The following is a 23882-nucleotide window of genomic DNA, read 5'->3' as shown; positions in this document are numbered from 1 at the left end:
ACCACGACGAGATGGGATAAGTGAAGTTCCGTTGGTTAAAAGTTGCTCTTGCACAGTTATTAATAACAAGACTCGTATCTTTAGTTACATCACATAAAGAGGAGTATATGGAGGGTAGTACAAAACTATTTTAATAAAAACATTATTTTACATCTTGCGCAATCTGCTCGCGTTTACAGAATTAGAAGATAGTTTTTATTTGGGGAAATCTACTACCAGTATGTCGTCCAAATTCACCAGTTTGGCGTTGTCTCCTTGACTGTCCTGCAGAAGCGTACCCAATACCTGCTGATTATTGTTCTTCAGCTTCTTGATGTCAAAAAAAACCAACTTGTGGACCCGCTTCAAGTGCGTCTGCAGATTGCACTTTTGCGAGAACCATTGCTTGCAGTGGGGGCAGGGATACGGTCGATCGCCGGTGTGATGTTTTTGATGAAGATGCAGCGTGAACTTCTGAGCGAACGCCTTGCCGCACTGTTCGCATTTGTACGGCCGCTCGCCCGTGTGGCTACGTTTATGACGTTCCAACTGGTACGGCTTCGTGAACGTTTTGCCGCACGTATCACATTCCTTTCTAGAGGATTTCGTCGACTGAGTGTTTGTCTTCGTTTCGGACGCGACGCCGCTGTTCGCGTCTTGATTCTGTTCAATCGGCATCATTGGAATGGAAGACATGCAATCGTTCATTTGGATGACGGTCGCGTCGTTTGCAGTTGTCGTCGCCGGTATCTGACTAGTTATCACCACGTGATTCGTATCATCCAGATTGCAAGTTTCTTGGTAAGAATTCGGATTCACAAATTCGATCACATTGGTTGGGACCGCGGTGCCGCTGGTGTCTGAGCTGTTTGTTGCCGGTTGCGCGCTCAGCAGAGCGTCGTCTGTCTGAATGGTGACGAAACCGTTTGCCAGTAAGAACTGCAGATTCGTCACCAGCTCGTTGTTCTCGTTCACCGATAGCACGGAGTTGTTGTTGAGAAGTGTTGTTCCTTCGGGCTGATTAAATGTAATCTGATCTGGCAAGTGAACCGCGGTATCGAGATTGTTCACAGTATGCTCCACCGAAGAGTAGTCCAGATTTTGCGTTGGAGCGGTTTCGCTCATCACAGTCGTCGCCGTTGTCGTCGTCGTTGCCGTTGCCGTCTCCGTTGCTGTACAATTTGGAGAACTGTTGTCGAATTTCTCAAAACTCGCCGCTGCTTCCGCCACAGCCGCGTACTTGACGTGTTTTGGCTTGCGCTTTGTGCCACCTTTGTGCTCTCTCGCGTGCTTCAGCATGTGCACCTTCTTGTGACCGGAAGTGCGAAATCGCATGTCACATATGGGACACTTGAACGGTTTGGAGCCTGAGAGGATAGATATTTTTTCGTTTTTTTTTTTTTCAAATTCTCTCTTTATATTTTTTTTACACATCATGTTTTTTATACACAAAATAAATATCAATAAATTACTCACCCGTGTGCAGACGCATGTGAACCTTCAGACTACCTTTCGTGGCAAACATGCTGGTGCAGACGTGGCAGCGGAACGTCTTCTTACCAGTATGAACTTTCATGTGCGAGTCGAGAGTGCACTTGACCGCAAAACTCTTACTGCAGCGTGTACACTTGTACGGTCGCTCGCCCGTGTGCGTGCGAATGTGTCTGATAAGGTCGCTCGGTTTGCGGAAAGTTTTCGGACAGTATTTACATTTATTTACATATTCCTTCTTTTCTCCCTTTTCCACATTTTCCTAAATTATCAAGTGAATAATATCGCACGTTGTCATTTTTGCTGAAGAAATTTTGATCTCGGTACGTAAGAATATACATTTCTATATACATACTTACATCCGCTTGGTCTATACTTTTCTTCTCGGCGAAGGCGTCCATCAAAACTTTCTCGGACACCGACGAATCCGGATCTATTCGCACGTCTAGTGTCATCGACGGAAGAGCGGACGAAACAAATTCCTTCTGAGAATTATCACCATCGACGAACGAGACGTTCCAGCCCTCGGTATGCATCTTGCTGTGAAGCTTCAATTGCACCTTGCTGCCCAGCACCTTCTGACAGATCGTGCATTTCCACTGTCTGACAAAATTGACGTTAGATTGTAAAAAAGAAAAAAAAAAGAGACAATAAATCCTTTTGTCAATGACGAAATGCGCGCGAAGTCACTTACTGCTTATTTGTGTGCATCTTCATGTGTCTGCTGAGGCCACCGTTCGTGCAGAATCTCTGAGAACATTCCGAGCACTCGAATTCTTTCGCTCCGCGATGAGATTTCAAGTGTTCCTGCAATAACGATTATTTTATTGCTTACGAAACACAAATTTCCAATATACTTGAGAAATATCTGTCGAATACCTTTAATCCTTCCGTGGTGAAACCTCGATTGTTGCACATGTGACATTGCAACAGTGTGTTGCACTCCGACATTTTGGTCAGATTATCCATATCAGAGGAGATGAGCATGTCCGACTGTATTGTACTTTGAAAGTTCTCTCTACAAGCATCACAAATTGAAACTGTGGAGCTACGTGTTCGAGAGTAAAATCCCACTTTCAAAAATTATTAAAAGTTACAACTTACATGAACAGGGACGAGGGGCTTCTTTCGTTTTCGCACGAAACAGCGTTAGTTTTCTGTGGCGCTTCTTCGCTGATGACTTGCATCTCTATTTCGGTGTCCATTTTCGCGGGTTTCGAATATTTTTGTGAAGGCACGTGCGACAGTTTTATCAATTCCGAACAATTTTCCTTGGGATTTATCAGCATGAGATGAGCGTTCTTTATCACTTGGGAAGCGTCTATGTTGCTGACCGCGGTGGTGACCGAAGCGGCTTCTCGTTCCTCCTGCTGACCGTTGCTCCCATTTGCAGATTTGGGCGAAACGTCGGACATGGTTGGCGCGGAGTTGCTCGGATTCAATCCGATATCCATCTCGTTATTCGTCTAAACCACCGATTATTAACTATCTCATTCTTGCAAAATATCTAATAATAATTGTTTCTAATGTGTTATAAGATCGAAGTGTCAATCCAACTTCTCTGAGCGAGAAAAAACATATTTACCTGCAACGTAATTTGACCAATGTCGAACGTGTCGAATTGCGGCGTGAAAATGGCGTTGCCCGATGCGTCCAGAGTCTTGTTGTGATCGTATATTATGTTCAACACCGGCTGTTCTTTGACACCGTCGAGAGTGCTTATATTCGCCTCGTCAATCTGTCTCGACAGATTGTTCGCTCCCACCCCGAGATTCATCCCGATACTAAACAATTGTTGATTCAAAGTTTCCTCGATCTCTCGTATGTTTTCCTACAACATTTCCCGAGTGTTTTTTTTTTTTTTATTTCTTTGATGTCGCAACACTTGTACGTACGTAAATATTGAAATTTAAGACTCTACCGGCGTTAAAGTTTGATCCCCTGGATACTGAGGTAACGTAATGGTGCCGGTTTCGTCGGCGTGTAAGGTTTGCGATGAGCCCAAATTAGTCGTCTCAACGGATAAATTTTCTGAAACAAAAACATAAATATATATTCTCGCGTTCATTGTTTTTTTTTTCAAATTGTATTGATTGTTTTCATATTTTTTGGAAAAAAAAAACACGTACGAGTCGATGTTATAGTATCCGTTAGCAAGAAGGTTTTCTCTTTATCCGTGCTGATGTTCTGAAACTGGTCAGAAAAAGCATGCGTGAAGTCCGAGGCTATTTGTTGTTGAAACGACACTTCCATGTTTTCAGGAAGGGTAATGGTTTCTGGTAATGTTGAAGAAGTAGCTTTGTCCTCGACTGGAGATTGCTTCTCCTGCGTCTTTTGCACCTCCAATTGCTGTTCGCGCACAAAATATAAGCAATAATATTGAGTTTCCTTTTATCAATGAAGAGTTTTTTTTTTTTTTGCAACTAATACCAAAAAGATATCAACCTGCTGTGCCAACTCGTGTTTGTGTATTTTCATATGCTTCCGACAATTAACGTACGTCTTGAACGTCTTGTGACAATAGGGACACATAAACGGTCTTTTATTGCTATGCGTGACCAAATGCCTCTTCATGCTGCTCTGCGTCGAGAATTTTGTGTTGCATACCGAACAGCTGTACGGTCTCGCAGCTTCGTGAGTGTGCAGATGAGATTTGAGAACACTGTTGGACGAGAATCTCCTAAAACCGAGATAAATATTGAACAAATTTTGATCAATCTTATATTAATTTGAAGATACAAAAATAAATGAGATGTCAAAAACCTGTCGCATTTGTTGCACTTGTAGGGCCGCTCGCCCGTATGCCTGCGAAAATGTTGCTTCAAGTGACTGACTTTGCGAAATGCCGCGTGGCAGACGGAACATTCGTGCGGTCTGGCCACGCCGACGCTCTCGTACATTTGTTTCTGTTTCGATTGCACTTGCGCCACGCTAATTTTATTATCAGCGTCACTGATAACGAGCGGCTCCTGCAACACCACCTGCGGCATTAAACTCTCCGTTTCAGGCGATATCTTTGACTTCTCTCGCGCGTGACTCTTGACATGATTCTTCAAAACGTTGCTCGAACTGAACGACATGTCGCATACGTTACATTTATGTGGTTTCGTGTGCAATCTGAAAGAAAATAAAATATCTATCGCAAACGAAAACTATATATAACATAATTTATAAAAATATGTAAAAAAAACTGTTATTGCTTAAGAAATGCAAATGTAACGTCGAAACTTGCCTCATATGAGCAGTAAGAGTGTTGTGGCACGCGAAGCTTTTGTTGCAAGAATTGCAAGCGTACTTCTTCAATCCGCTGTGAGTTCGCTCGTGCGCTATCATCGTCGATTTCAACGCGAAGGATCGCACGCAGTACATACACTGAAAAGCAGAACGACACACTTCATCGATCCGCATACAAATCTGGTAAAAATAAAAAAAAAAAAACAGTTGTAGCGAATAAAAAATGTATTTTACCTTGAAGGGTTTCTCCTGCGTGTGGACACGCAGATGACGTATTAAATCCGATGGTTTTTTAAACTCCTTCGGGCAGTACAGACACGTGTACCAACGTACGTTTCCTATGTAATGTTGCTTTATGGTAAAATTTCTGTAACACAAATACTTTTTCTTGCAAATCGCAATCATATGAAATATTTATTTCAATACTACGTATATATATATTGAGATATTTATTTCGTTTATTTCTGTGTATAGAAAGTTAAATGGATTACCTTGAAGTGCCGTTTGCAGTTTTATCCAATATCGTGACGTATGTCGTTGACTCCGTCTTTTTCGATTCCGCGGTTTCTGCGAGCAAAAAAAAAATATTTTGAACAATATTGTCTTGTTGTTGTCTATCGCGTAACAAACAATCTAAATTACCTTTGGACGTGACCTTGGTTTCATTTGACAGATCGCTGTTTTTCAACGCTTGGTGCAGAATGTCGTTTTGTTCCGCATTTAACACAGTCGTCTTAGTAGAATCCGCGGTGTTATTCACGGTGGATTCCAACGACGCCAGTTGCGATATCACGCTGTCGACCGTCGCGCGCATGTCGGCTTCCGATGTGATATTAGTTTCCGCGGATTTCTTAGCCGCGGATTCCTGCAAAAAAAAAAAAAACAAATCACAGCTCAGATTCAGAATTCAAATTTGAGTGAATTTTGTTTTCACAATAAAGCGCTTACTTCCGAGACGTTAGAATGCACTCGTTTGATGTGCCCGTTCAAACTACCCAGCTTCTTGAAAATGCAAGCGCAATAAGGACAAGCGTACGAAGGTTCACCCTCCGGAGCACTGTGCACCCTAAGTACATGTGCCTTCAAATTTCCTGCGAAATCGAAAGAAATACTTGCATCGATCAATGAAAAAAAAAAAAAAAAAAGAAAAAACAAACAAAAAAGTGACAAGATTCTAAAACCGAATATAAATTCGTACAAAACTCGTTCGAACCTTTTTGACTAAATTTTGCAGTGCAGAGATTGCAGCTGTGCGGTCGAATGCCATTGTGCTGCCACATATGGATTTGCAGCGAACTCTTTTGCGTGAACGCCCTGTTGCAGATCACACACTGCGCAAACAATAAACACATTTGTAGAAAAAAACAAAAAACAAACCAATCGTTACGCTCTCAAGCTTCTTTTCTCGAATGAAGATATCACCTTGAAGGGTTTTTCTCCGGTATGCACCCTGATATGTCGCATCAGCTGGCTCGGTTTTTGAAAGAATTTCAAGCATATCGTACACTTGTACACTGTCTTGTGTTTCATCCCTTTCTTGGTTTGCTTTGCTATCTTTGTCTGTAGCTGTGGAAACGTGAAAAACAAAAAAAAATAAAAAACAAAATAAAAGAACAAATTATATTTGTTTCACATTAAACAAAAAAGAGAATTATCAGCGTCACAGATCTACTTGTTGAATTTACGTGACGCACATCCTCTGTGTTTATATTTTTTTCTACTCACCCTATAATGCTCCCGAATGTGTAATCGGTACAGCGCGGGTTGCACGAATTGTTTGTTGCACAATTTACACTTTCGCACGCCTCCTTCCTCATTTGCCCCTTTTTCCTCGTGCAGTTTCAAGTGCGCGTCCAACTGGGCCTGAGTGAAAAAAAAAAAAAATGTACATAAAAATAACTCGAACATTTCTATCTTGTGATTTGCAAACAAAAAGAGATTTGTATATAAATTTTATAAACCTTTCTTAAAATTCTTTGCAAAACGCACAATTTTTCACTGACGACGTGTCTTTTGTCGGAACAAATTTCATTTAAAAAAAAAAAAAATTGTACTTTTAGAGATAAGCTGATATTTTTTTTTTTTTTTCTATACCTTGTAATACTGAGCGCTGATTCCAAGAGCGAGGTGGAATATGCGCGTGCAGATGAGAAGAAACGCAAAGTTCAGACAGTCTACGGCGAACGACATATCGAAAGACGACACTCTACCGGCTCCGAATATATCGTGTAACATAAAGTAATATATACGCCGGTTGGCAAGTGGGTACTTATATGGCAGTGCCTTGCATCAAAAAAGTAGAACGAACACGAACACATCGAACACACAGTTTTACAACCCGAATTACATCGTGGTTTTTGATTTAAAAAAAAAAAAAACAAAACAAAAAAATTACTTTTCTCTCGACTATGAGAAAATCAACAAACGCGACGATAAACGATAAATTTTGTCAAAAAAATTGACTATTGTCGCGTCGCGACAATAAGCTCAATCGTGTTCGCAAATTCATACGGCAATTCATAAAACAAAAATTGAATCTTCTCGGATTTGATTTAAGTTTGGAGCGTTTTAGTCTTCTTTTTTTGTTCTTCATTGAGCGATCAAGTGAGCGCGCGACGCTAATGAGTTATCAGCGAAGACTTTTTTTTCCACACGACCGACATTATGGTAATAGCGCGTCTTCTTCAACGTTGAGGACGCTGCACTTTTTCCGCGATCCAGCGACAGCTTTTTCTCCGCGCGCCAACTGATCTCCCCGGGATCGTCGTTCGCTCTTCCTCCTCCTCTCTTCGCCGCCGCTTACGGATTGGCCGCGTGCTTCTCTTCCTCTTCCGCTCGACTGATTTATAAATGTTTCTCGTCTCGACTTCGTTTTTGCTTTCTTCTTTCTCCTTCTTCCTTCGTTCGGGTTTCTCTTTCTCCCGTTGACAGATTTCAGCTGATTTTTTACGAGTGAAATCGCGTGCTCGCGGAAGCGTCATCGACTATCTTCGATGATATATTCCGCGAGATTTTTTTGTTTTACATCATTTGCGCAGCATTTAAAAGACCTTGTCGAGCGCGCACAAATCGCCGCAGTCATTCCAAAATATCAAGTTTTACACGTCATATCTCTCATATATTAAACAGTTTGGCGTATCGCTTGTCTTGCAGAAACGACGAGAGACACGAATCGTCGCTGTGACAAACTGGACAATTAAATGTGTCAAGTGTTAAGCGGACTCGCGCCGAACTCGTGCGCACGCGAACGACTGGAGTGGTCGGAGAGGAGATCAACGAGCGTTCTCTTGCTATAGGACGGAGTTCCTAAAATACAGTCTCGAGAAAGCGTCATCAATTTCTCCCCCTCATTAAATCACTCTCCCTTTTCTCTCGTCGCGCATTTGTCTCTGGTCTTCTTCTTCTTCTTCTTCTTTTTTCTCAACGCCGCATGCAAACGCGAAGCGTCAGAAACGCTCGTTTCTTTCGCGTAAGAAACTCTTTTCTTCCCTCGAAGCGATCGATTTTTTTACATTGCGACTTTAAGAGCATCGCTTAAGCGGTCGTCGGTGCCGACTTTCAGGGTTAATGTTGCTGAATAGAAGCGTTATCAGAACTGTACTCTCGTTCTTCTCGGTAAAGTTCAACAGTTTGCTTCTTATCGGCAACGACGGCGCATTATCGCGGCATTTTTGTTTCACTCGACGCTCCTTCCTTCCGTTCGTCCCGAGACTTTTTCTGCCTTCGTTCACTCCCGTCTCGTGTGAGGTTCGTTATTTCTCTTCACCCGCGCGGTTTTAATTCGCATCAGCGTAGTAGTCGCTTGAGAAACTCCCCGTCGATTGTTCGTCGATTGTTTAATTTGTTTTTATCAATTTTGTCCCACATCTCTCACGTTTACATCGCGTAAGAAGAAACGCTGTCCGCGCGATCTCCGTCACTAACTTCGGTTAGTTTCAACGAACGACGAGCGCAGGCCTTCCTCGAAGATCTTTTCGAGTCCGAGCCAGAAAAAATACACAAATCCGCGTGAAAACCGAACGGAACCCAACCGTTACGTTACGTTTCAAGAGAAGAAGAAACGTTTTACCACCACGCACAATTTTCTATTTTTATTTTACAGAGCGATAAGATCTTCGGAGAAATGAATTAGTCGAGCGAGCAATGAAACTACGGTTCAGAAATGCGATTACAAATTTAATTTGGTGACTTATCGCGCGTCCCGTTCGTTTTTTGACGGAATAGACGGAGGAAGATCGCTTTTTCTTTCCGCGAAAGAAAACCCCTCTGTGAGAAAAAAGAAATGCGAATTGAACGCGCTGAAAATAAAAGAAAAAAAAAAGATGACACATTCGTTCTTTAACAAAAACCGCACGTTTTGCGGAAGATTATATATCGCGACAAATGACAGACGCAAACACGTGCGAGTTTAGCGGACACTTACCGCTCACTGACGAAGTGTCCGTAAATGTCGCTTACGTCGTCGCCCGTGCTCGTTACCATGGGGCTATTTCTCGCCGCGAAACTGTGTATTGTGGTTTACTCGAAAATGATGTCAAAAGCGAACGCGCGGTTTGAAACTCAAGTCAAATCTTTAAAACAACAAGATTCGAAACCTCGAGTTTGCAATTCTTCTGTAAATTTCCCAAAGTTGTAAATTGCATTTTATTTACACATCTCCGATTGTGATCTGAAATCTTCGATAATAAAATTTCCTTTTGCTCCGCCTGTGTGTCCGCTCGAGTAAAAACTTTCACGTTTTGAAAAAAAAAAACAAAAAAAAAAAAAAACACGAGAGACACGCGCGCGATTGCAACGCGTTCGTTTTGAGCTTGTTCTACATTTCATCGTCGTGTCGTCCGCATGCACACGTGTGTGTGTGTGTGTGTGTGTTCGGCGCGCGTCGACGGCCAAACATAAGAGCAATCGACGGGAGATCTGTGTGAGATCATGCGATTTGATTGCGTAATTCGTGCGTGCCGCATTAACCGCCTACTTGTCCACGTTTTACACATCACACGTAATCGCTGCAACGTTCGAATAATTCTTATTGATTATCACACACACATACATATCGTTTCCGTAAATGAAAAAAAATTGTTTAATTACTAGACAAAAATAATGTTAATTAGATAACGTTTGTAAATGCGTAAGGACGAGAGAGATGAAGCGACACCAAATGTTAATTGATGCTCGCAAAGTGTGCAAGGTCGATTATCGCTGGCACACTTTGACGCGATGAGATAATGCGCTTTTTCCTAGTCTTCGCAAGCTTTTAGAGCGTATTATTGAATCATCTCCTCTATTTTGCTTCGTGTCTTTCTTCTCGAAACTGTAATTTCACATTGACAAAGACCGGAATCACTTTTATGTTCTAACTCTCTCGCTTGATTTCGGCGACTCTCACAGGCGACAAATATAGATAAAACATGTGAGGCGGGTCGTCGAGACTGACCCTTGATTTAAAGTAGAAATACGATCAAGATTCGTCCACTCGTGTTCGTGTCGTCATACTTATTTATGACAAATCTTAATCGTCAATAATGATAAACAGACTCTAACAGACTCGACGTAAATTATCGGAACGCTTGCGAGAACGACGATGCTGCGAACAACCGCAACTTTGCACACGAATTTAGCGTGTTATAAAATAGGGTGATTCGAATTTGCTTTTGTTATCGGTCCGGGTTTACGAGCACGATCTACTTTAACTCCGCTACGTGGAACGAAATAGCGAGAACAAGAGCTAAAACTTTCGCAAACGGATTCTCGAAACGAGATATTCGACACATCGAGAATGTTTATCTTTAAAATGTTATATCGTTATATCGTTTTAAAAAAAAACATCGGAAAAAAAACAGTCGGTTTTTTTTCCGACCGATTATAGAAATAAAACAAGAGACGCAAATAACGGATCAAACCTTTGTCGAAAATCCGTCCTCGCACTCGGCACAGAAGAGATTCTCCTCCTTTTCGTGCAACAACATGTGAGACTTGAGACTCGCCATTCTGGCGTATTTCCTGCCGCACTCGGGACACTTCGGCTCGCCGGTATTATGCGTTGCCATGTGAAGCGTGAAATTCAACTGTAACGACCATCATTGTACGAAGTTATCAGACTAAATCCAACTACTATTTAAATTTAATTCTCTTCTTTCGCTCGAGATTCAAACAAAATTGAATTGAATTGTGTTATCAAAGAAACTTGCCGGGATATTGAACGATGCCGGACATTTTGGACACCTGTGGGGTTTTTCCGCCGCGTGATTCTCCATATGTCTGCGATACAATAACTGTTTGGTAAATTCTTGTCCGCATATATCGCACCTCAGCGATGGCATGTCCTTTACACACAAGTAAAGAATCATTTTTCAATAGAAAACAAATCCAAATGTGTTGGTAAATGTTAAATTATTACATTATCAGATAGTGTAAACGCTTATTTCACACAAGCACATTTCGGGATTGACAGGAATCCTTTTTCCGTGTTAATGTATTATTAAGAAATTACCCCAATCTTTTTCGGTCTGCCAGGAGATCTCCTGTGAACATCCTGTCTGGATACATCCACATGTATAGAATTATCTTTGACTTGATTATCGTTTTTTGTCTGTTCTTCCTTATCTGACAACGCATCATTAACATCTCTGTCACACAACAACGACAGATCACTGTGTTCATTTGCATTCTGCACTAGTTTCAATTGTTCGACCTGAGATACATTTTCGATTTGTTGCATCGCCGGCAAGAGATTTGTTTGTTGCACCTCAGGTACACCTTCCACATTCAGTTGAAAAATAGGCTAAAAGAGAAATATATATTTATTACAAACAAATAACGGAAGAATCTCATTTATAAATGCTTCTCGGATGTTTTCGGAGATTTACGAGTGTGTACGTACAGATTGTAAAATAAAATTTCCATCCACAGTCTTTATCAGCGAAGATACTATACTGTTTCTTTGTGGTATTACTGTGATAGGAGCTGTCATGATTTCTAGTGTATCATCCTCACGTTCTGAAAAAAAAAAAACATCATATCTGCAGTTACCTCATCTCAAATACAACTGGCAAAATCTCTTTGAGTTTTATTTATTTTAATATATTATTCTTCTCTTACCGCTCACTGCAAAGAGCATGTGACCGTCGTCTGTGGTAATAAAACTAACTGGCAGTGTATCACTGGACTCGGTAGGGTCCATAATTATCTTCGACTCTGTCAACATGTTGGCGGACATAATTTCTGTGTTAACAATAGCACGTCTTCTCGGTACAGTCTTTTAGAAATTCATATAGATCCGATATGGCGCATTTGACAGGCACAACGTAACTGTAACATTAACGAATACAAGAGTGGATTTTTGTGCAATTCCTAACCCCTGTTTGAATGGTATTTTCGAACGAGCGCACGACACATCAAATTCAAATCGAACCTCGTATATTTTAATCAGAAGCGCAAATTGACGTCGACGAGAACTTTGTTCGAAACAATTATTATTATTTTTAATATAACACAGACACCAAATCCACCACCTCGCGAGACCATACGCAGGCATATGTTGTTCTCAAACGTATTATCCATATCTTGATAACACACGCTACTGTTTCGGCTTCGGCGAGCTGAAACAGCGACGTCTGTCGGCACAACACGCCGGCGTGTTTAAATATTCACAAATTTCACATACGAATATCTCCTTGTATAAAATATACAAAATTTAGTAAATTGTAAAGTTTACCGTATGTTTATTAAAAATTTATAAAAAATTCATAAAAAATTGTGCAAGGGCTACAAGCAAGGAGGTTACTGAGTTCTCGTATCCGCACACTTTTGGATTGTTTCGGCCCGGGTTCTTCCAGTCGAATTTATTTAATTGAAATGCGAACTAAATCGCGGGCTTTCAATTGACCAGCCTTTTTGTTTAGAGATTGGGCTTTCAACAACCCGCACTAATTGATCGGAATGAAAAACGTTTCTCCAGAATAGAAAAAAAAAAAAAAAAATTTGCTAAAAATTAATCTTAAATTCAAATTGAATCTCAAACATAAATTTGATGAAACCATTGATCAGCAAACTTTTGTGATTTGTCTTATTATCTTTATTTGTAGAAAATGTATAAATACACACACGCGCGCACACACGAACGTTTTATAAATCTATCTAGCAATAGTGTGTATCATATAAAATTTGATATCTCTGCATATCGTTTTTTTTTTCTAATAAACTTTGATATATTTTCTTGTTATTGTCACTATATAAAATTCTCTCTGATCTATATTTTAGATCACTTAATAATTCATTTAATTCAGAATTGGACATATAGATATCATTGAAAGATATCATAAGTAGACTGTAGTTAAAAGCACGCGATTTGTAATCGACGCGATGTATGTACATATATATTTGTACACATATATTTGTCAGGAACTATATGCGTCATAAAATTCAAAATCGCTTTAATAAAGCGATTTGTGGAAAAGATATTGATATGCTTAGTACATGGGAAGAATTGCGTGCTGTTAACCAAGACCTATTATTCGCAGTTACCGTACACGTATTGTTAAGACAAGAAATTATTTTCTTACATTGTATAGCGCTTAATAATATGCATTAACAATATTAATCAAAATTGTGCAAGCAATAACTTAACTTGCATTGTTCAATATACATATTTATCAACGGAATAAGTTTGTCAACCCTAATCCTGTAAACCCGGGACATTGGCGTCCGAGCGATTCTTGAAAATATCTTATCAATCATTTAATGGAAGAATTTCTAAGAACTAAAAAAATTATATCAAAACTAAATATTATTTTCTCAATATAAAACGCTGAGTAGAGCACCATGAATTTTTGCAACGTTTTTTTTAACCACTAATAAAATCGCGTCAGACACAAACGTCCGGGGTTTACAGGACACGTACCTGAAAATACCGTTTACAGGATTAGGGTTAAATTAAGTAGATTTTTAATCAGTTATCGAAAACTTATATTATACTGTTGTAAGAATATTTGGTTAACTGATAAAGTATCAGTAATTAAAAGTACACTTGTAACATAATATCCATACAATTATACATGTAGCAGTCAAACACAAACAATATATAAAGATGGTATGTGTAAACTCTAAACAAAACAATTTATAAAACAATGTTATATAATTCACAAGTTAAAAGTTACATGCACAAATACTGATACCTTTTCAAATTATTCATAGGAAAAATTTTCAGAAAATTATTTTTCTTCATTTTCCGTAATAAGAAAATCTTATTAATTCTCTTAGCTAGCCATATTGTCCGGATTATCCTAAATTTTCAATATATAAAACGACTGTTTTGCTGTAAAACGAAGAGCTTTTGATATAATTATATATGATTATGTATAATTATGTATGTATAATATTAAGCAATTACATCAGATTTTCGTAGATTACATCTTATCGGAATAACAAACAATTGGTTTTGTAAGCTTTCTTCACAAAAACATCTATAGCGTTCGTATGTTCCCGAAACTTTATCAATTGTTTTTCTTTACGTATAGAATTTGTGCTTCAATTTTTTTCTAAAGAAATAATCATGTAAGTAACATGTCGTAGTATGCGAAAATTTATTATATATATATATATACATCTATATATATATATATATACTATGAAAGATATATAAAATCAGAAAGATATAAAATGTGACACTATACAATTTATGTATAAAAGTAATGTATCTTAATGAACTTGAGATATATATGTTATTTGAAAACAGTATTTTACGTTGCTGCATTATTAGTGAATTGATTTTCGAATATACTAATAACAAGTAAAAGTAACAATTCTTGAACATACATGTGAGAGAAGTATGCAAGCATTATCTTTATCTTTATGGTCAACGATTTGAGCACATCAAAGAGGTGCTAACATATAATATATACTATACATACATAGATAATATATGATATTTACATATGAAAATACGTAACAGAGGCAATCGATATATCAGTTGCCGATAAACTATTCGAAAAACAGCTTGTATCACAAGTCATAGAAAATTTATAAAGTATAGCACTTAAAATATTTCGCATAAACTATATATATATATATATATATATATGCATATATATATGTATATTTTTTTATATGTATATCGGGAAATAACGTAAGAGTCATAAAGTCGTTTCTTTTATATGCATTTGTACAATATCGAACTTATATATGTATACTACGTGCAACAAACATTGATTATCTAATACAAGTTTGGTATAAACGAGTTACTTTCAAAAATACGAGCACAAACTTTCATCTCGCTTAACTTTTACAGAAGAGACACTAGATTATGCGAATAATATATAAAATGATCCGTCTTTTTTTTTCACAGAAGAATTTGCAACATTATTGTATTGTTTTTTTCTTGTCTTATCACAGATTGTTTGGTAATTTCATGATAAACTAATCTTATTTATGATATCACGTTTGCGAAGTAGGTCTACAATGGACTAGAACATTTTAGCAGAATCTGTTGCGTTTCTGCATTAAAATGTTTGAACCGCCATCACGTTTCTAGATTTGGGAAGAGTCTCGTTAATACAAAATAGGCCACGTCGTAGTTGTTCCAATATGCCGTATGTGCTGTTACTGTATACAAATAATTTCTTCCTAAGCCAACTGCACGTAACACATAATCCAATCGTTGCGCTAATTCTAAGAAAATAATTAAAAATTTGTTAAATTATGATTTAAAATATAAGAAAGTTTCCCGTGCTTGAATATTTGAATATTAACATTTAATGCATAAATACCTTGACCTGGACGGATCGGTGGATTTGATTCCGGAGTTGGTGAAGATGGACCTTCTCTAGCGTTCCAACCACTTCTCACTAAATCCCAAAGACTCCAACCTTTCTCTGCATTACGATTTGGTGCGTCCGTAGGACTGTCATCTTTGTCATCTTTATCATCAGTTTCTATAAAAATAAAATTTGTTGCATTTAATTTGTTATAATTATTCAAATTATAACGTGATTATACAGAGACATAAGAAGAGACACGCAACAAGAAATGTTATATTTTATGATACAGTATAAAAAAAAAAAAAACCTGTAGGCGGTAGAGTTGGATCTATAGTATTCAATAACGAAGGTGACGGTGGTATTTGCTGTCCATCAACTCCCCCGTAAGGAGGTATAAGAACCGGCTCAATTTTACTGTAGCCTCTTTCCAAAAGAGGTTCCATACGGTAAGCTACAGGGTCAGACCAGTGAAATATATTATAAAACCTCTTGCATAAACTTTGCGGCATCACATCTAATCTATTGGATGGAGCACGCGTGCGTAACGCTAAGAATACAGACAACGGTGAACCCAAGCAGAACAAATTCTCAATCTGTAAACAAGATGACGTTGCTATTTTTAATATGTGATTTTTAAGAAGTAAATTCTGATAAATATCTTTTAAATAATTTATGAACGTTTTTTAAAAACTGCATATTTGCATATTATATTTAGATATCTGTGTATTTTTGAGCTTTAATTAATTTCAATCATTATATTGTGACATGCGCTAATTAATTATAATTTATAATTATATATTTTAAATTTTTATTAAGCGATAATATAGATGCACACGGTAATAGTACATATGCACATATATTTATACATTATTTTATAACTTTTTGTTTACGCAATTGTGTAATGACTCACTGGAAATTGCAGCCCCTGTAATAAATCTTCTTCTTGCGCCTGTGGAGAAGAGAGTCGTGTGTCAGGTCCCATCCAGCCTGTAACTATGTCATATACAATCACACATCCTAGAGAATGTGCCAAAACGGAAACTTTTCCTTGCCAACCGGGATGCCGACTCGCAAACATAAAGTATAATCTATTCAATTCTCTTTGCAAACCAGCTCTGACTTCACCTCCGTAGAGAGGACTTGTGTAATACAAAATATCCATTGCCGACGTGTTCAGTAAGTGACGTATGCTCAACACACTGTAAGGCGTGATAGCATCTACTATATCTGCAAAACAAAATAAAAAACTATATCTTATTCAACAATTTTAAAAACATTTAAACAAATGTTATAGGGTTGCTGCAAAATTATCTTTCACTTTACCTCCGTCTAACTTTAATGACGATCGCCATTCAACCGCAAAGAATTCCACTCTATGTTTCGAATTTGGAAAATATTTCTGCTTAAGCCAATCCACGCAATCTCTAAAACTATTATTTAAGCAACAAATAAGTATCGCAAAAAATTACTTGCTTTTTTAACGTGTATCTTGTATAAAAGTAAGTTATTATTGTACCATGTGGTGTTTCGAATAATTTTTCCTGTATCTCGCTTTTGTCCTATCCCATGGACAACGAATACTAAATGATCGATATCCCGTGGTTTATCCTCTTTATTTGCACGCGTTTTATAGCCTCTTTTCAATCGATAACCCGTTGCTATAAATTTAGAACACATTTGCAATTAAATTATTTTAACACACAAGAAGTAAACACTATATATGTGTATATATAATTTTAAAATTTCTATTAATTATATAACTGATTCTATATGCTTACTTTTAGCAAACCCCAATTTTGATGTAACGCTACGCATCAATTTAGTAGGCGTGTACTCGCTATATAGTGTTACATCATTAATTGAATGCCAGTCAACGTGAAATTCTGGAAACTGTTCGGTATGCAACACTAAAAACAAAAAAAAACAAAAAACAATATTGCGTTTTATACGTTACACAAAAATAAAAAAAAAATTGGGAGAATAAAATTAAGCGAAACTACCTTTATAAGATTGAGGACTGTTATTCGTATCACATTTAGAACTACTTTGATTGTTGCTCTCCTTTTGAAATAATTTAAGATGAACGTCTTCTATTACTTTTGAATGTTCTGTTTCTAATGGTATCCAGCTGCCATCGTAATACCATGTGCCTCTCATAATTTCCCATTCCTCGCCTACAAAATATATAGAAATAAATGTGCGCCTATTATATGTTATACGGATGCGCAAGCGCGCGCACATATGAGTAGAAATTGTCTTATGATAATTGTATGATAATTTTATGATAAGATTTTTAAAAAATTCTAAATTGAAATGAACCATGACTATTATCTTTTTCTTGCTTTGTTATAAAAATATGTGCATACTGAAACAAGTGCATAAATGTGTACTGAAAAATGTACTGAAAAAAGCTACTGTTTTTGCAAGACACTTGATGGCTAACAAAGTCATTATAAAGCCGTTATTCAGTCCGATCTTATATTTAAGATCGTCTTTTAAGTGTATTTTAAGATGCTGAACGAATCGCTTTTTAGCTGTAGACCCTTGAACTTAAAACGATCTTAAAGATTATATTGAACTGTGATGTAAATTACGAGAAAGTAGAAAAAATACAGAGCAGAACGTAATGTGAAAACATGATTTACAAAAATAAATTTATAAACTTATTTATTACGTAATCATTAAGATAAACTTGTTCTAAATAACAAATCATTAAGATAAACTTGTTCTAAATAAGAAATCAAATATATACTCTATCAAGTGCTTTCAAATTGATTCTTTGTTACGGTAATAAAATTTATTGCTTGTACAGTATTTGTTTCATACACACACGTCACGTGTCATAATAGTCACACAGTCAATAGGAATTGACTATATGAACACCAAGGACAAAGTAATCTTTGCAATGTAAAGACATACATCGCACACACGACAGGCAAATATGCAGAAATGTAAATAAGTATTGTATCATTATTCGGTCAAGCCTTATATACATCCGTTGTTATATACGCAATTTATTTAAGCAATAATTTGGTAAGTACGTATATAGCTGTGTACGTCACATACGTGAATATAAATAAAAAGAAAGAATTATGAATAACGAAAATAAAAATAACACAATTATACATGTGTGATATTTACCTGGCCAGTATATTGAAACACATTTCATATTATCGATATCTACATCATACATGCCGCCTCTAACTACAATTTTTTCGGTAGCTGGCAAATTGTTCGTTTCGTCGTTATTTTTGCCAATTAAATTTTGGCGTTCCTGATAAATGTTTTCAATTCTAAAACTGTCATATCCACAAAATTCATTCCATCGTTTGTCAACGCCGTCTTTGTAAAACCATCGTATCTCTTCCGTGATTAATGGTTCTGCATAAGTTGCCTCAGTTACCGGAGTAGTTTGTACGTTGTCTTTTGGACTTTCTTCTATAATTGTCTGGTCATTGTCTTTACAAATCACAAAGAATAGAATAGAATATAGAATTATTGTTACATTTAATATTATATTTTGATATTTACAATAAAAATCGCATTGGAATGATATTAAAATTGTTAATATATTAAAAAAATTTCATATACGCACACACAAAATACACATGAGAGAATGATACATTTAATAATAATAAAAGATTTTCGCTCACGCTGAACATTTTTTTTAAAGAGGTATTTTTTTTTTTCTTATCAATGCTCATAAATTATGTAAATGACAATGCTCATGTAGATCATTAATTACTAATTGTAAATTATTCTATTGCGTTAAAAATTACCGAATGGAACGTTGCGATATAAAATATTACGATACAGAGTGTCTTATTTTATTTTAAACATCAATTATTTTCTCTACATGTAGAAGGAGATGAATATCATATATAATTTTTGAATCAAATATTTGATTCGCTATTTAATGTACTATTTGTTCCACATTATTTGTGATGACGTTGCTGAAACAATATCAGTTTTTATCTCTAGCGCTTGTTAAGTGTAGGAAGAAGACTAGATCATTCGATTCACATTGGCAAGTAATTGTTTTTGATAATATCACCGATTAAAGCGATTGGTGCCGCACGATAAAAAAAGCCTGTCGACCTCAGCACGTACCAGATGTTTTTTTTTTAAGCGCGTGTTTTTTACACGCAAAAATGTATTATATACTTTTTATTACCTTTACAAGACTCTTGTTCCATAGGCGTTTCGCTGAGTGAATTTACTTCGCTCGTATTATCGGACATTCCGTTCAACTTGTCGCGAACTATCAGTCGAGTGTCAAACGAGCAATGTATACAATCGGCGATGCACTTTCAAACGCACTCTCCGAATATTTCGCTTCAACAAATTGGCCCCACCGTGTGTGCCAACAATATATCTCTAAACGTTCGCGAAAAAAACACGAGAACACCGCACAAGCAGACGTACGTACCGTCAACGAACTCTCATAATGCATCTGTCACTTGAGCCGCCGAGAATCACAGTACCCACGCGTGCGTGACAGATGAACTTTGCACGAGCTCGAAAGATATGCACAACAAGGGAGACGAAGGAGGAAAACGAAACGAGGGGTGAAAGAGAGAGAGAGAGAGGGAACGGAAAAAGAAAACACACAAAGCAGGCAAAACACGATTGTCGCGCGTTTGATATAAAATGTTTTCGTTGTATATGGAATTTCGATGCACTATCTAAGACGTCCTTGAACAAATCTCGCGCACGGGGGGCATGCACCTTCAGAGAAAACTGTGCTAGAAGTTTTGTTCTCCGACACACAGAGACAAACCGCGCGCGACACTTTCTCAGAGATCACACCAGATTTACATTTGTAAGAAACGACGTCCCGCTGCAACTTGCACTATTATTAAATCAATCGCCGTGCGACGCGCCGTTCGCCGCTTCTTACGTAACGCGTCACTTAATTTTGGCTAGAATTTGCGATAATTGCGTGCATGTGCATGCACACACGTACTGCCGCAATAGTGACCAGCTGATGCTTAAAAACTGACGCAGTGCACGTTTGGCGCATATTGCCGCACAACACGCGCCGTGACATCATGACGTCAAAATGATACGTACGCGAACCAACCAATCGCAAGTCAATGTTAAACTCACCCTGGGCAACGTTAGCGTGAACGCTGCCCTGTGATTGGTTGATTTATTCGTTGACCGACAGATCTGTTTAGACCGTGTGACCAATCACTTGCGCCAGCATTGAAAATCTATAGCACGTGTGACGTAAATAATAGATTTTCAGTGATTATTTGTAAATATCGGAACGCAGCTTAAAATGATCATTCCCGTGATCTCGGCCGATGTGTGTGTGTGCGTTTGACAGGCAGGTTAGGTGTGAAAACTTTGTTGTGAGTGATCTAACGTCGAATGTTCTTGGAATCGCTTTTAAGACTTAATTGCAAAACAAATGGGTTTGCTCACGGATCCCAGAGCTGGAACCGGCAAGATCATAAAAGTATTGTTAAAATGGGAAAAGCCACTGTGTTTCGTATTATACGTAGCGGGAGTTGCGTGGCTAATGCTCTTGGCATTACCGGCATTTAACGACAGTAAGTTCTTTCGATAAAAAAAAAAAAAATATATAAAAACGAGTTGCTATAAAATAAAAAAATATACAATAATGTGACGTATTTTTTTTTTTTAATTTTAAGTCTTTCGCACAAATTTATCTCTATTTGTCTGATTTTCAGATACGTATTTTTCTGAGAATGCATTACTACCCGGATTGGTGACAAAAGAGAGTAATCTTGAACACGCTGCAAAACAATATTATTCTGAACTAATTAATGAAATGAAAAGATATCCAGATGGTATGCCTTATGCATGGCTCGCAGCAAAGTTCAGTCAACTTCATCTGGATGTGTTTGTACACAATTTCTCACTAATTTATCCTCTTCAAAAAGAACAAAAGGTTATTTTCAGTTTTCAATAAACAACATGATAATCAACACACTTGATTAAATGAGCATTTTAAATTATGAAAAATTTTACAGTTTACAGGACAAAATATTTATGGTATTGTTAGAGCACCACGAGCATCGAGTACAGAAGCTATTGTGGTCACTGTGCCGTACAGACCTATTAATAGCATTTATTTGGACACTTCGCCTTCAATAGCATTATTACTTGCATTTGCCAAGTTCTGCAGAAGTAAGTTTTTAGATCAACAAATCCTATCTATGTGATTATGCGAGTCTTGCTCAGAGAAGTGTACAAAAAAATAAAAAAAGAATTCTTTTTGTAAAGTATTTCATAAAAGTTTTGCAATTTGTATGTACAGTCTTTAATCCATATCTATATTAGCTATTACATCTCTCTATTTACATTATTGTGATTCTATAGAACAAAAATATTGGGCAAAAGATATAATATTTCTTATAACGGAACATGAGCAGTTGGGTATGCAAGCATGGCTTGATGCGTATCACGGTGTTGTTAGCGGTCAGGAAGGAATATTGATAGCGGGAGATTTATCAGGAAGAGCAGGCTCTATTCAAGCTGCTATCAACTTGGAGTTTCATGCTCCAAAAATCGGTTCGATTGATGTTAAGGTATGTAAATATCACATTAATTAATTGCACTTTTATTATATATCAATAAAATTTATCAAATTACATTATTAGGTAGAAGGACTGAATGGCCAACTACCCAATTTAGATCTTTTTAATCTGGCACAAAATATGATAGCCAAAGAAGGAATTCGACAGACTTTTCAACGCCGGTTTGATGTTAATTATAGAGATAAATTTAAAAACTGGTGGTATCATTTTAGTACATTGATGAGTATGATAATAACACAATCTACTGGAGTACCAACTGGCAATCATGGACTTTTTCACAGGTAGAATTAAAATAATATCTCAAATTGTAATAAATATTGCGACTTGTGATAATTGATACAAGAGTGTACGTGTTTTATATATTTGTGACACATCAAAATCCATATTTTGTTTCTAGATTTGGCATAGAAGCAGTTACGTTAGAGGGTTTTGACAAGTCTGGCAGAGAAATGGAAGCAAAATTTTATCAAGTAGGACGCGTAATAGAGAGTATAGTACGATCACTTAATAATTTATTGGAACGTTTTCACCAATCATACTTCTTCTATCTGTTGCCCTCCACCGATCGGTATATTTCTATCGGTAAAAAAAAAAAAAAAAAAACAGAAATAACTTGAATAAAATCTCTAAGAGCGAAAAAGAATGGCAAGTAAACGAATTATTTTTCAGGAGTATATATGAGACCTTTGGTGCTCATAATAGCGAGTGTATTTATAAAAGCATTTTCTATTTGGCAAAGATTACAGACAATAAGTGGCTCAACTGAGACAAAGAAGCAGACAAACAAGGCACTGTATATAAGTTGTTTTTTTATCATTCTTTGTACATCATATACATTTTTTCTCGCCTATAACTTTGTTTCTTTATTATTTCTTTGAACAGATTGAGACGGAATACAACATTGGCAGTGTTGCATCCGAGATACTGTGGGCGCATATATTTGGAGTATTAGTAATGGCGTCTCCTCGATTTTTTACCTTAATAGGATCGCACATGTTTAGCCTACGTACGGAAGACTCGTTATTCATCAGTTTCGCTCTCATCACATTTGTCACGTTGTTCTGGCATGTCTATCCTAGATGGTAAGAATAAGAAAAACAAAAAACCCCCAAAAAATCATATTTCAACGCTATTCGAATATATAAATTTGCAGGTCCATTACATACGAGGACGTATCGCTTGTGTGCGTCATTGCATCGATCGAATTAGCTACTGCATTAATGTGCATAGCCATGCACAATTTTTCGCTAGCATTACTGATGGCCGTCATGTATGTGCCAATTATACTCTTAATAATGCCACATCACCGATCTGTATCAAGGTCATTAATTTATCAATATCTATTCTTTTTGATCATTTCTATCTCACAGCGTGATGTTAACAGTAACTGTGTTTTATATATTGCAGATTATTCCGCAGCTGTCAGTACTTCGCGTGGATCTTATTGCATCCGTTTGTCGCGTCGATAATTATCGTAACGAGCAGCACGTATTTCAATTTCTCTAACGATCCTATCAGATCTGTGTTTCTTAGAGCTCACCACGCGCACAAGCAAGCACTCGTATTCAGTATCGTTGATTCCATGATATACGGCAATTGGTTTTACAACGTTGCTACTACTGTCATGTTACCAATCTGGCTGTTATTTTGGAATGTTATGTGTTCTAAAATTGAAACATCTTTGTAATAAAATCGATCGCCTAGATTAAAATCAATGTTTCTTCCTAATTTTGGACAACTGACTTTCAAATCGATCTTGCACTTATTGCGCGAGAAATCTATTTATTATATTACGTTCGCCAATGAAAGAGGAGGGGGGAACTAAAGTTCGTTGTCAGCATCTTTAATAGTAAAT

General features: G+C 37.2%; 3 protein-coding genes across 5 annotated transcripts; 1 reads left to right on the top strand and 2 right to left on the bottom strand.

Moving 5' to 3' along the window:
* Nucleotides 1-69: 69 nt before the first annotated feature.
* On the bottom strand, nucleotides 70-12257 carry LOC109853850 (zinc finger protein 236-like). Of its 3 annotated transcripts, XM_020426370.1 has the most exons (25): nucleotides 12116-12257; nucleotides 11803-12012; nucleotides 11585-11700; nucleotides 11195-11485; nucleotides 10893-11027; nucleotides 10605-10769; nucleotides 6430-6567; nucleotides 6127-6270; nucleotides 5918-6035; nucleotides 5653-5795; nucleotides 5347-5569; nucleotides 5196-5271; nucleotides 4939-5071; nucleotides 4703-4842; nucleotides 4234-4587; nucleotides 3916-4150; nucleotides 3600-3819; nucleotides 3392-3501; nucleotides 3056-3301; nucleotides 2575-2936; nucleotides 2350-2488; nucleotides 2165-2277; nucleotides 1830-2073; nucleotides 1456-1732; nucleotides 70-1346 (listed from the first exon to the last, which is right to left on the bottom strand). In XM_020426370.1, the coding sequence occupies exons 2-25, from the start codon at nucleotides 11918-11920 to the stop codon at nucleotides 196-198; spliced, it is 5391 nt and encodes a 1796-aa protein (XP_020281959.1). In that variant the 5' UTR covers nucleotides 11921-12012; nucleotides 12116-12257; the 3' UTR covers nucleotides 70-195. The 3 variants fall into 3 exon arrangements, with proteins under 3 accessions (XP_020281959.1, XP_020281961.1, XP_020281962.1); XM_020426373.1 differs by lacking the exon at nucleotides 70-1346 and having other exon boundaries at nucleotides 1593-1732; nucleotides 1826-2073; XM_020426372.1 differs by lacking the exons at nucleotides 10605-10769; nucleotides 10893-11027; nucleotides 11195-11485; ... (1 more) ...; nucleotides 11803-12012; nucleotides 12116-12257 and adding an exon at nucleotides 6799-7384 and having other exon boundaries at nucleotides 72-1346.
* A 2773-nt stretch (nucleotides 12258-15030) lies between these two features.
* Nucleotides 15031-20473, bottom strand: LOC109853918 (phospholipase DDHD1-like). The gene is made up of 10 exons (XM_020426489.1): nucleotides 19633-20473; nucleotides 18600-18917; nucleotides 17459-17632; nucleotides 17237-17365; nucleotides 16975-17116; nucleotides 16782-16888; nucleotides 16369-16685; nucleotides 15766-16051; nucleotides 15468-15632; nucleotides 15031-15369 (listed from the first exon to the last, which is right to left on the bottom strand). Exons 1-10 carry the CDS (start codon nucleotides 19697-19699, stop codon nucleotides 15221-15223), a joined length of 1854 nt encoding a protein of 617 aa, XP_020282078.1. The 5' UTR covers nucleotides 19700-20473; the 3' UTR covers nucleotides 15031-15220.
* Nucleotides 20474-20658: 185 nt separating this feature from the next.
* Nucleotides 20659-23732, top strand: LOC109853917 (glycosylphosphatidylinositol anchor attachment 1 protein). The gene is made up of 10 exons (XM_020426488.1): nucleotides 20659-21016; nucleotides 21158-21378; nucleotides 21461-21617; nucleotides 21810-22018; nucleotides 22091-22308; nucleotides 22425-22609; nucleotides 22697-22815; nucleotides 22910-23109; nucleotides 23181-23348; nucleotides 23435-23732. The coding sequence occupies exons 1-10, from the start codon at nucleotides 20875-20877 to the stop codon at nucleotides 23712-23714; spliced, it is 1899 nt and encodes a 632-aa protein (XP_020282077.1). The 5' UTR covers nucleotides 20659-20874; the 3' UTR covers nucleotides 23715-23732.
* Nucleotides 23733-23882: the final 150 nt, after the last annotated feature.

Source organism: Pseudomyrmex gracilis, unplaced genomic scaffold (assembly GCF_002006095.1).
Source record: "Pseudomyrmex gracilis isolate BER0280 unplaced genomic scaffold, ASM200609v1 scaffold_56, whole genome shotgun sequence".
NCBI classification, from domain to species: Eukaryota; Metazoa; Arthropoda; class Insecta; order Hymenoptera; family Formicidae; genus Pseudomyrmex; species Pseudomyrmex gracilis.
Note: the sequence above shows the minus strand (reverse complement) of the source record. Positions and strands in the feature narration are given on the sequence as shown.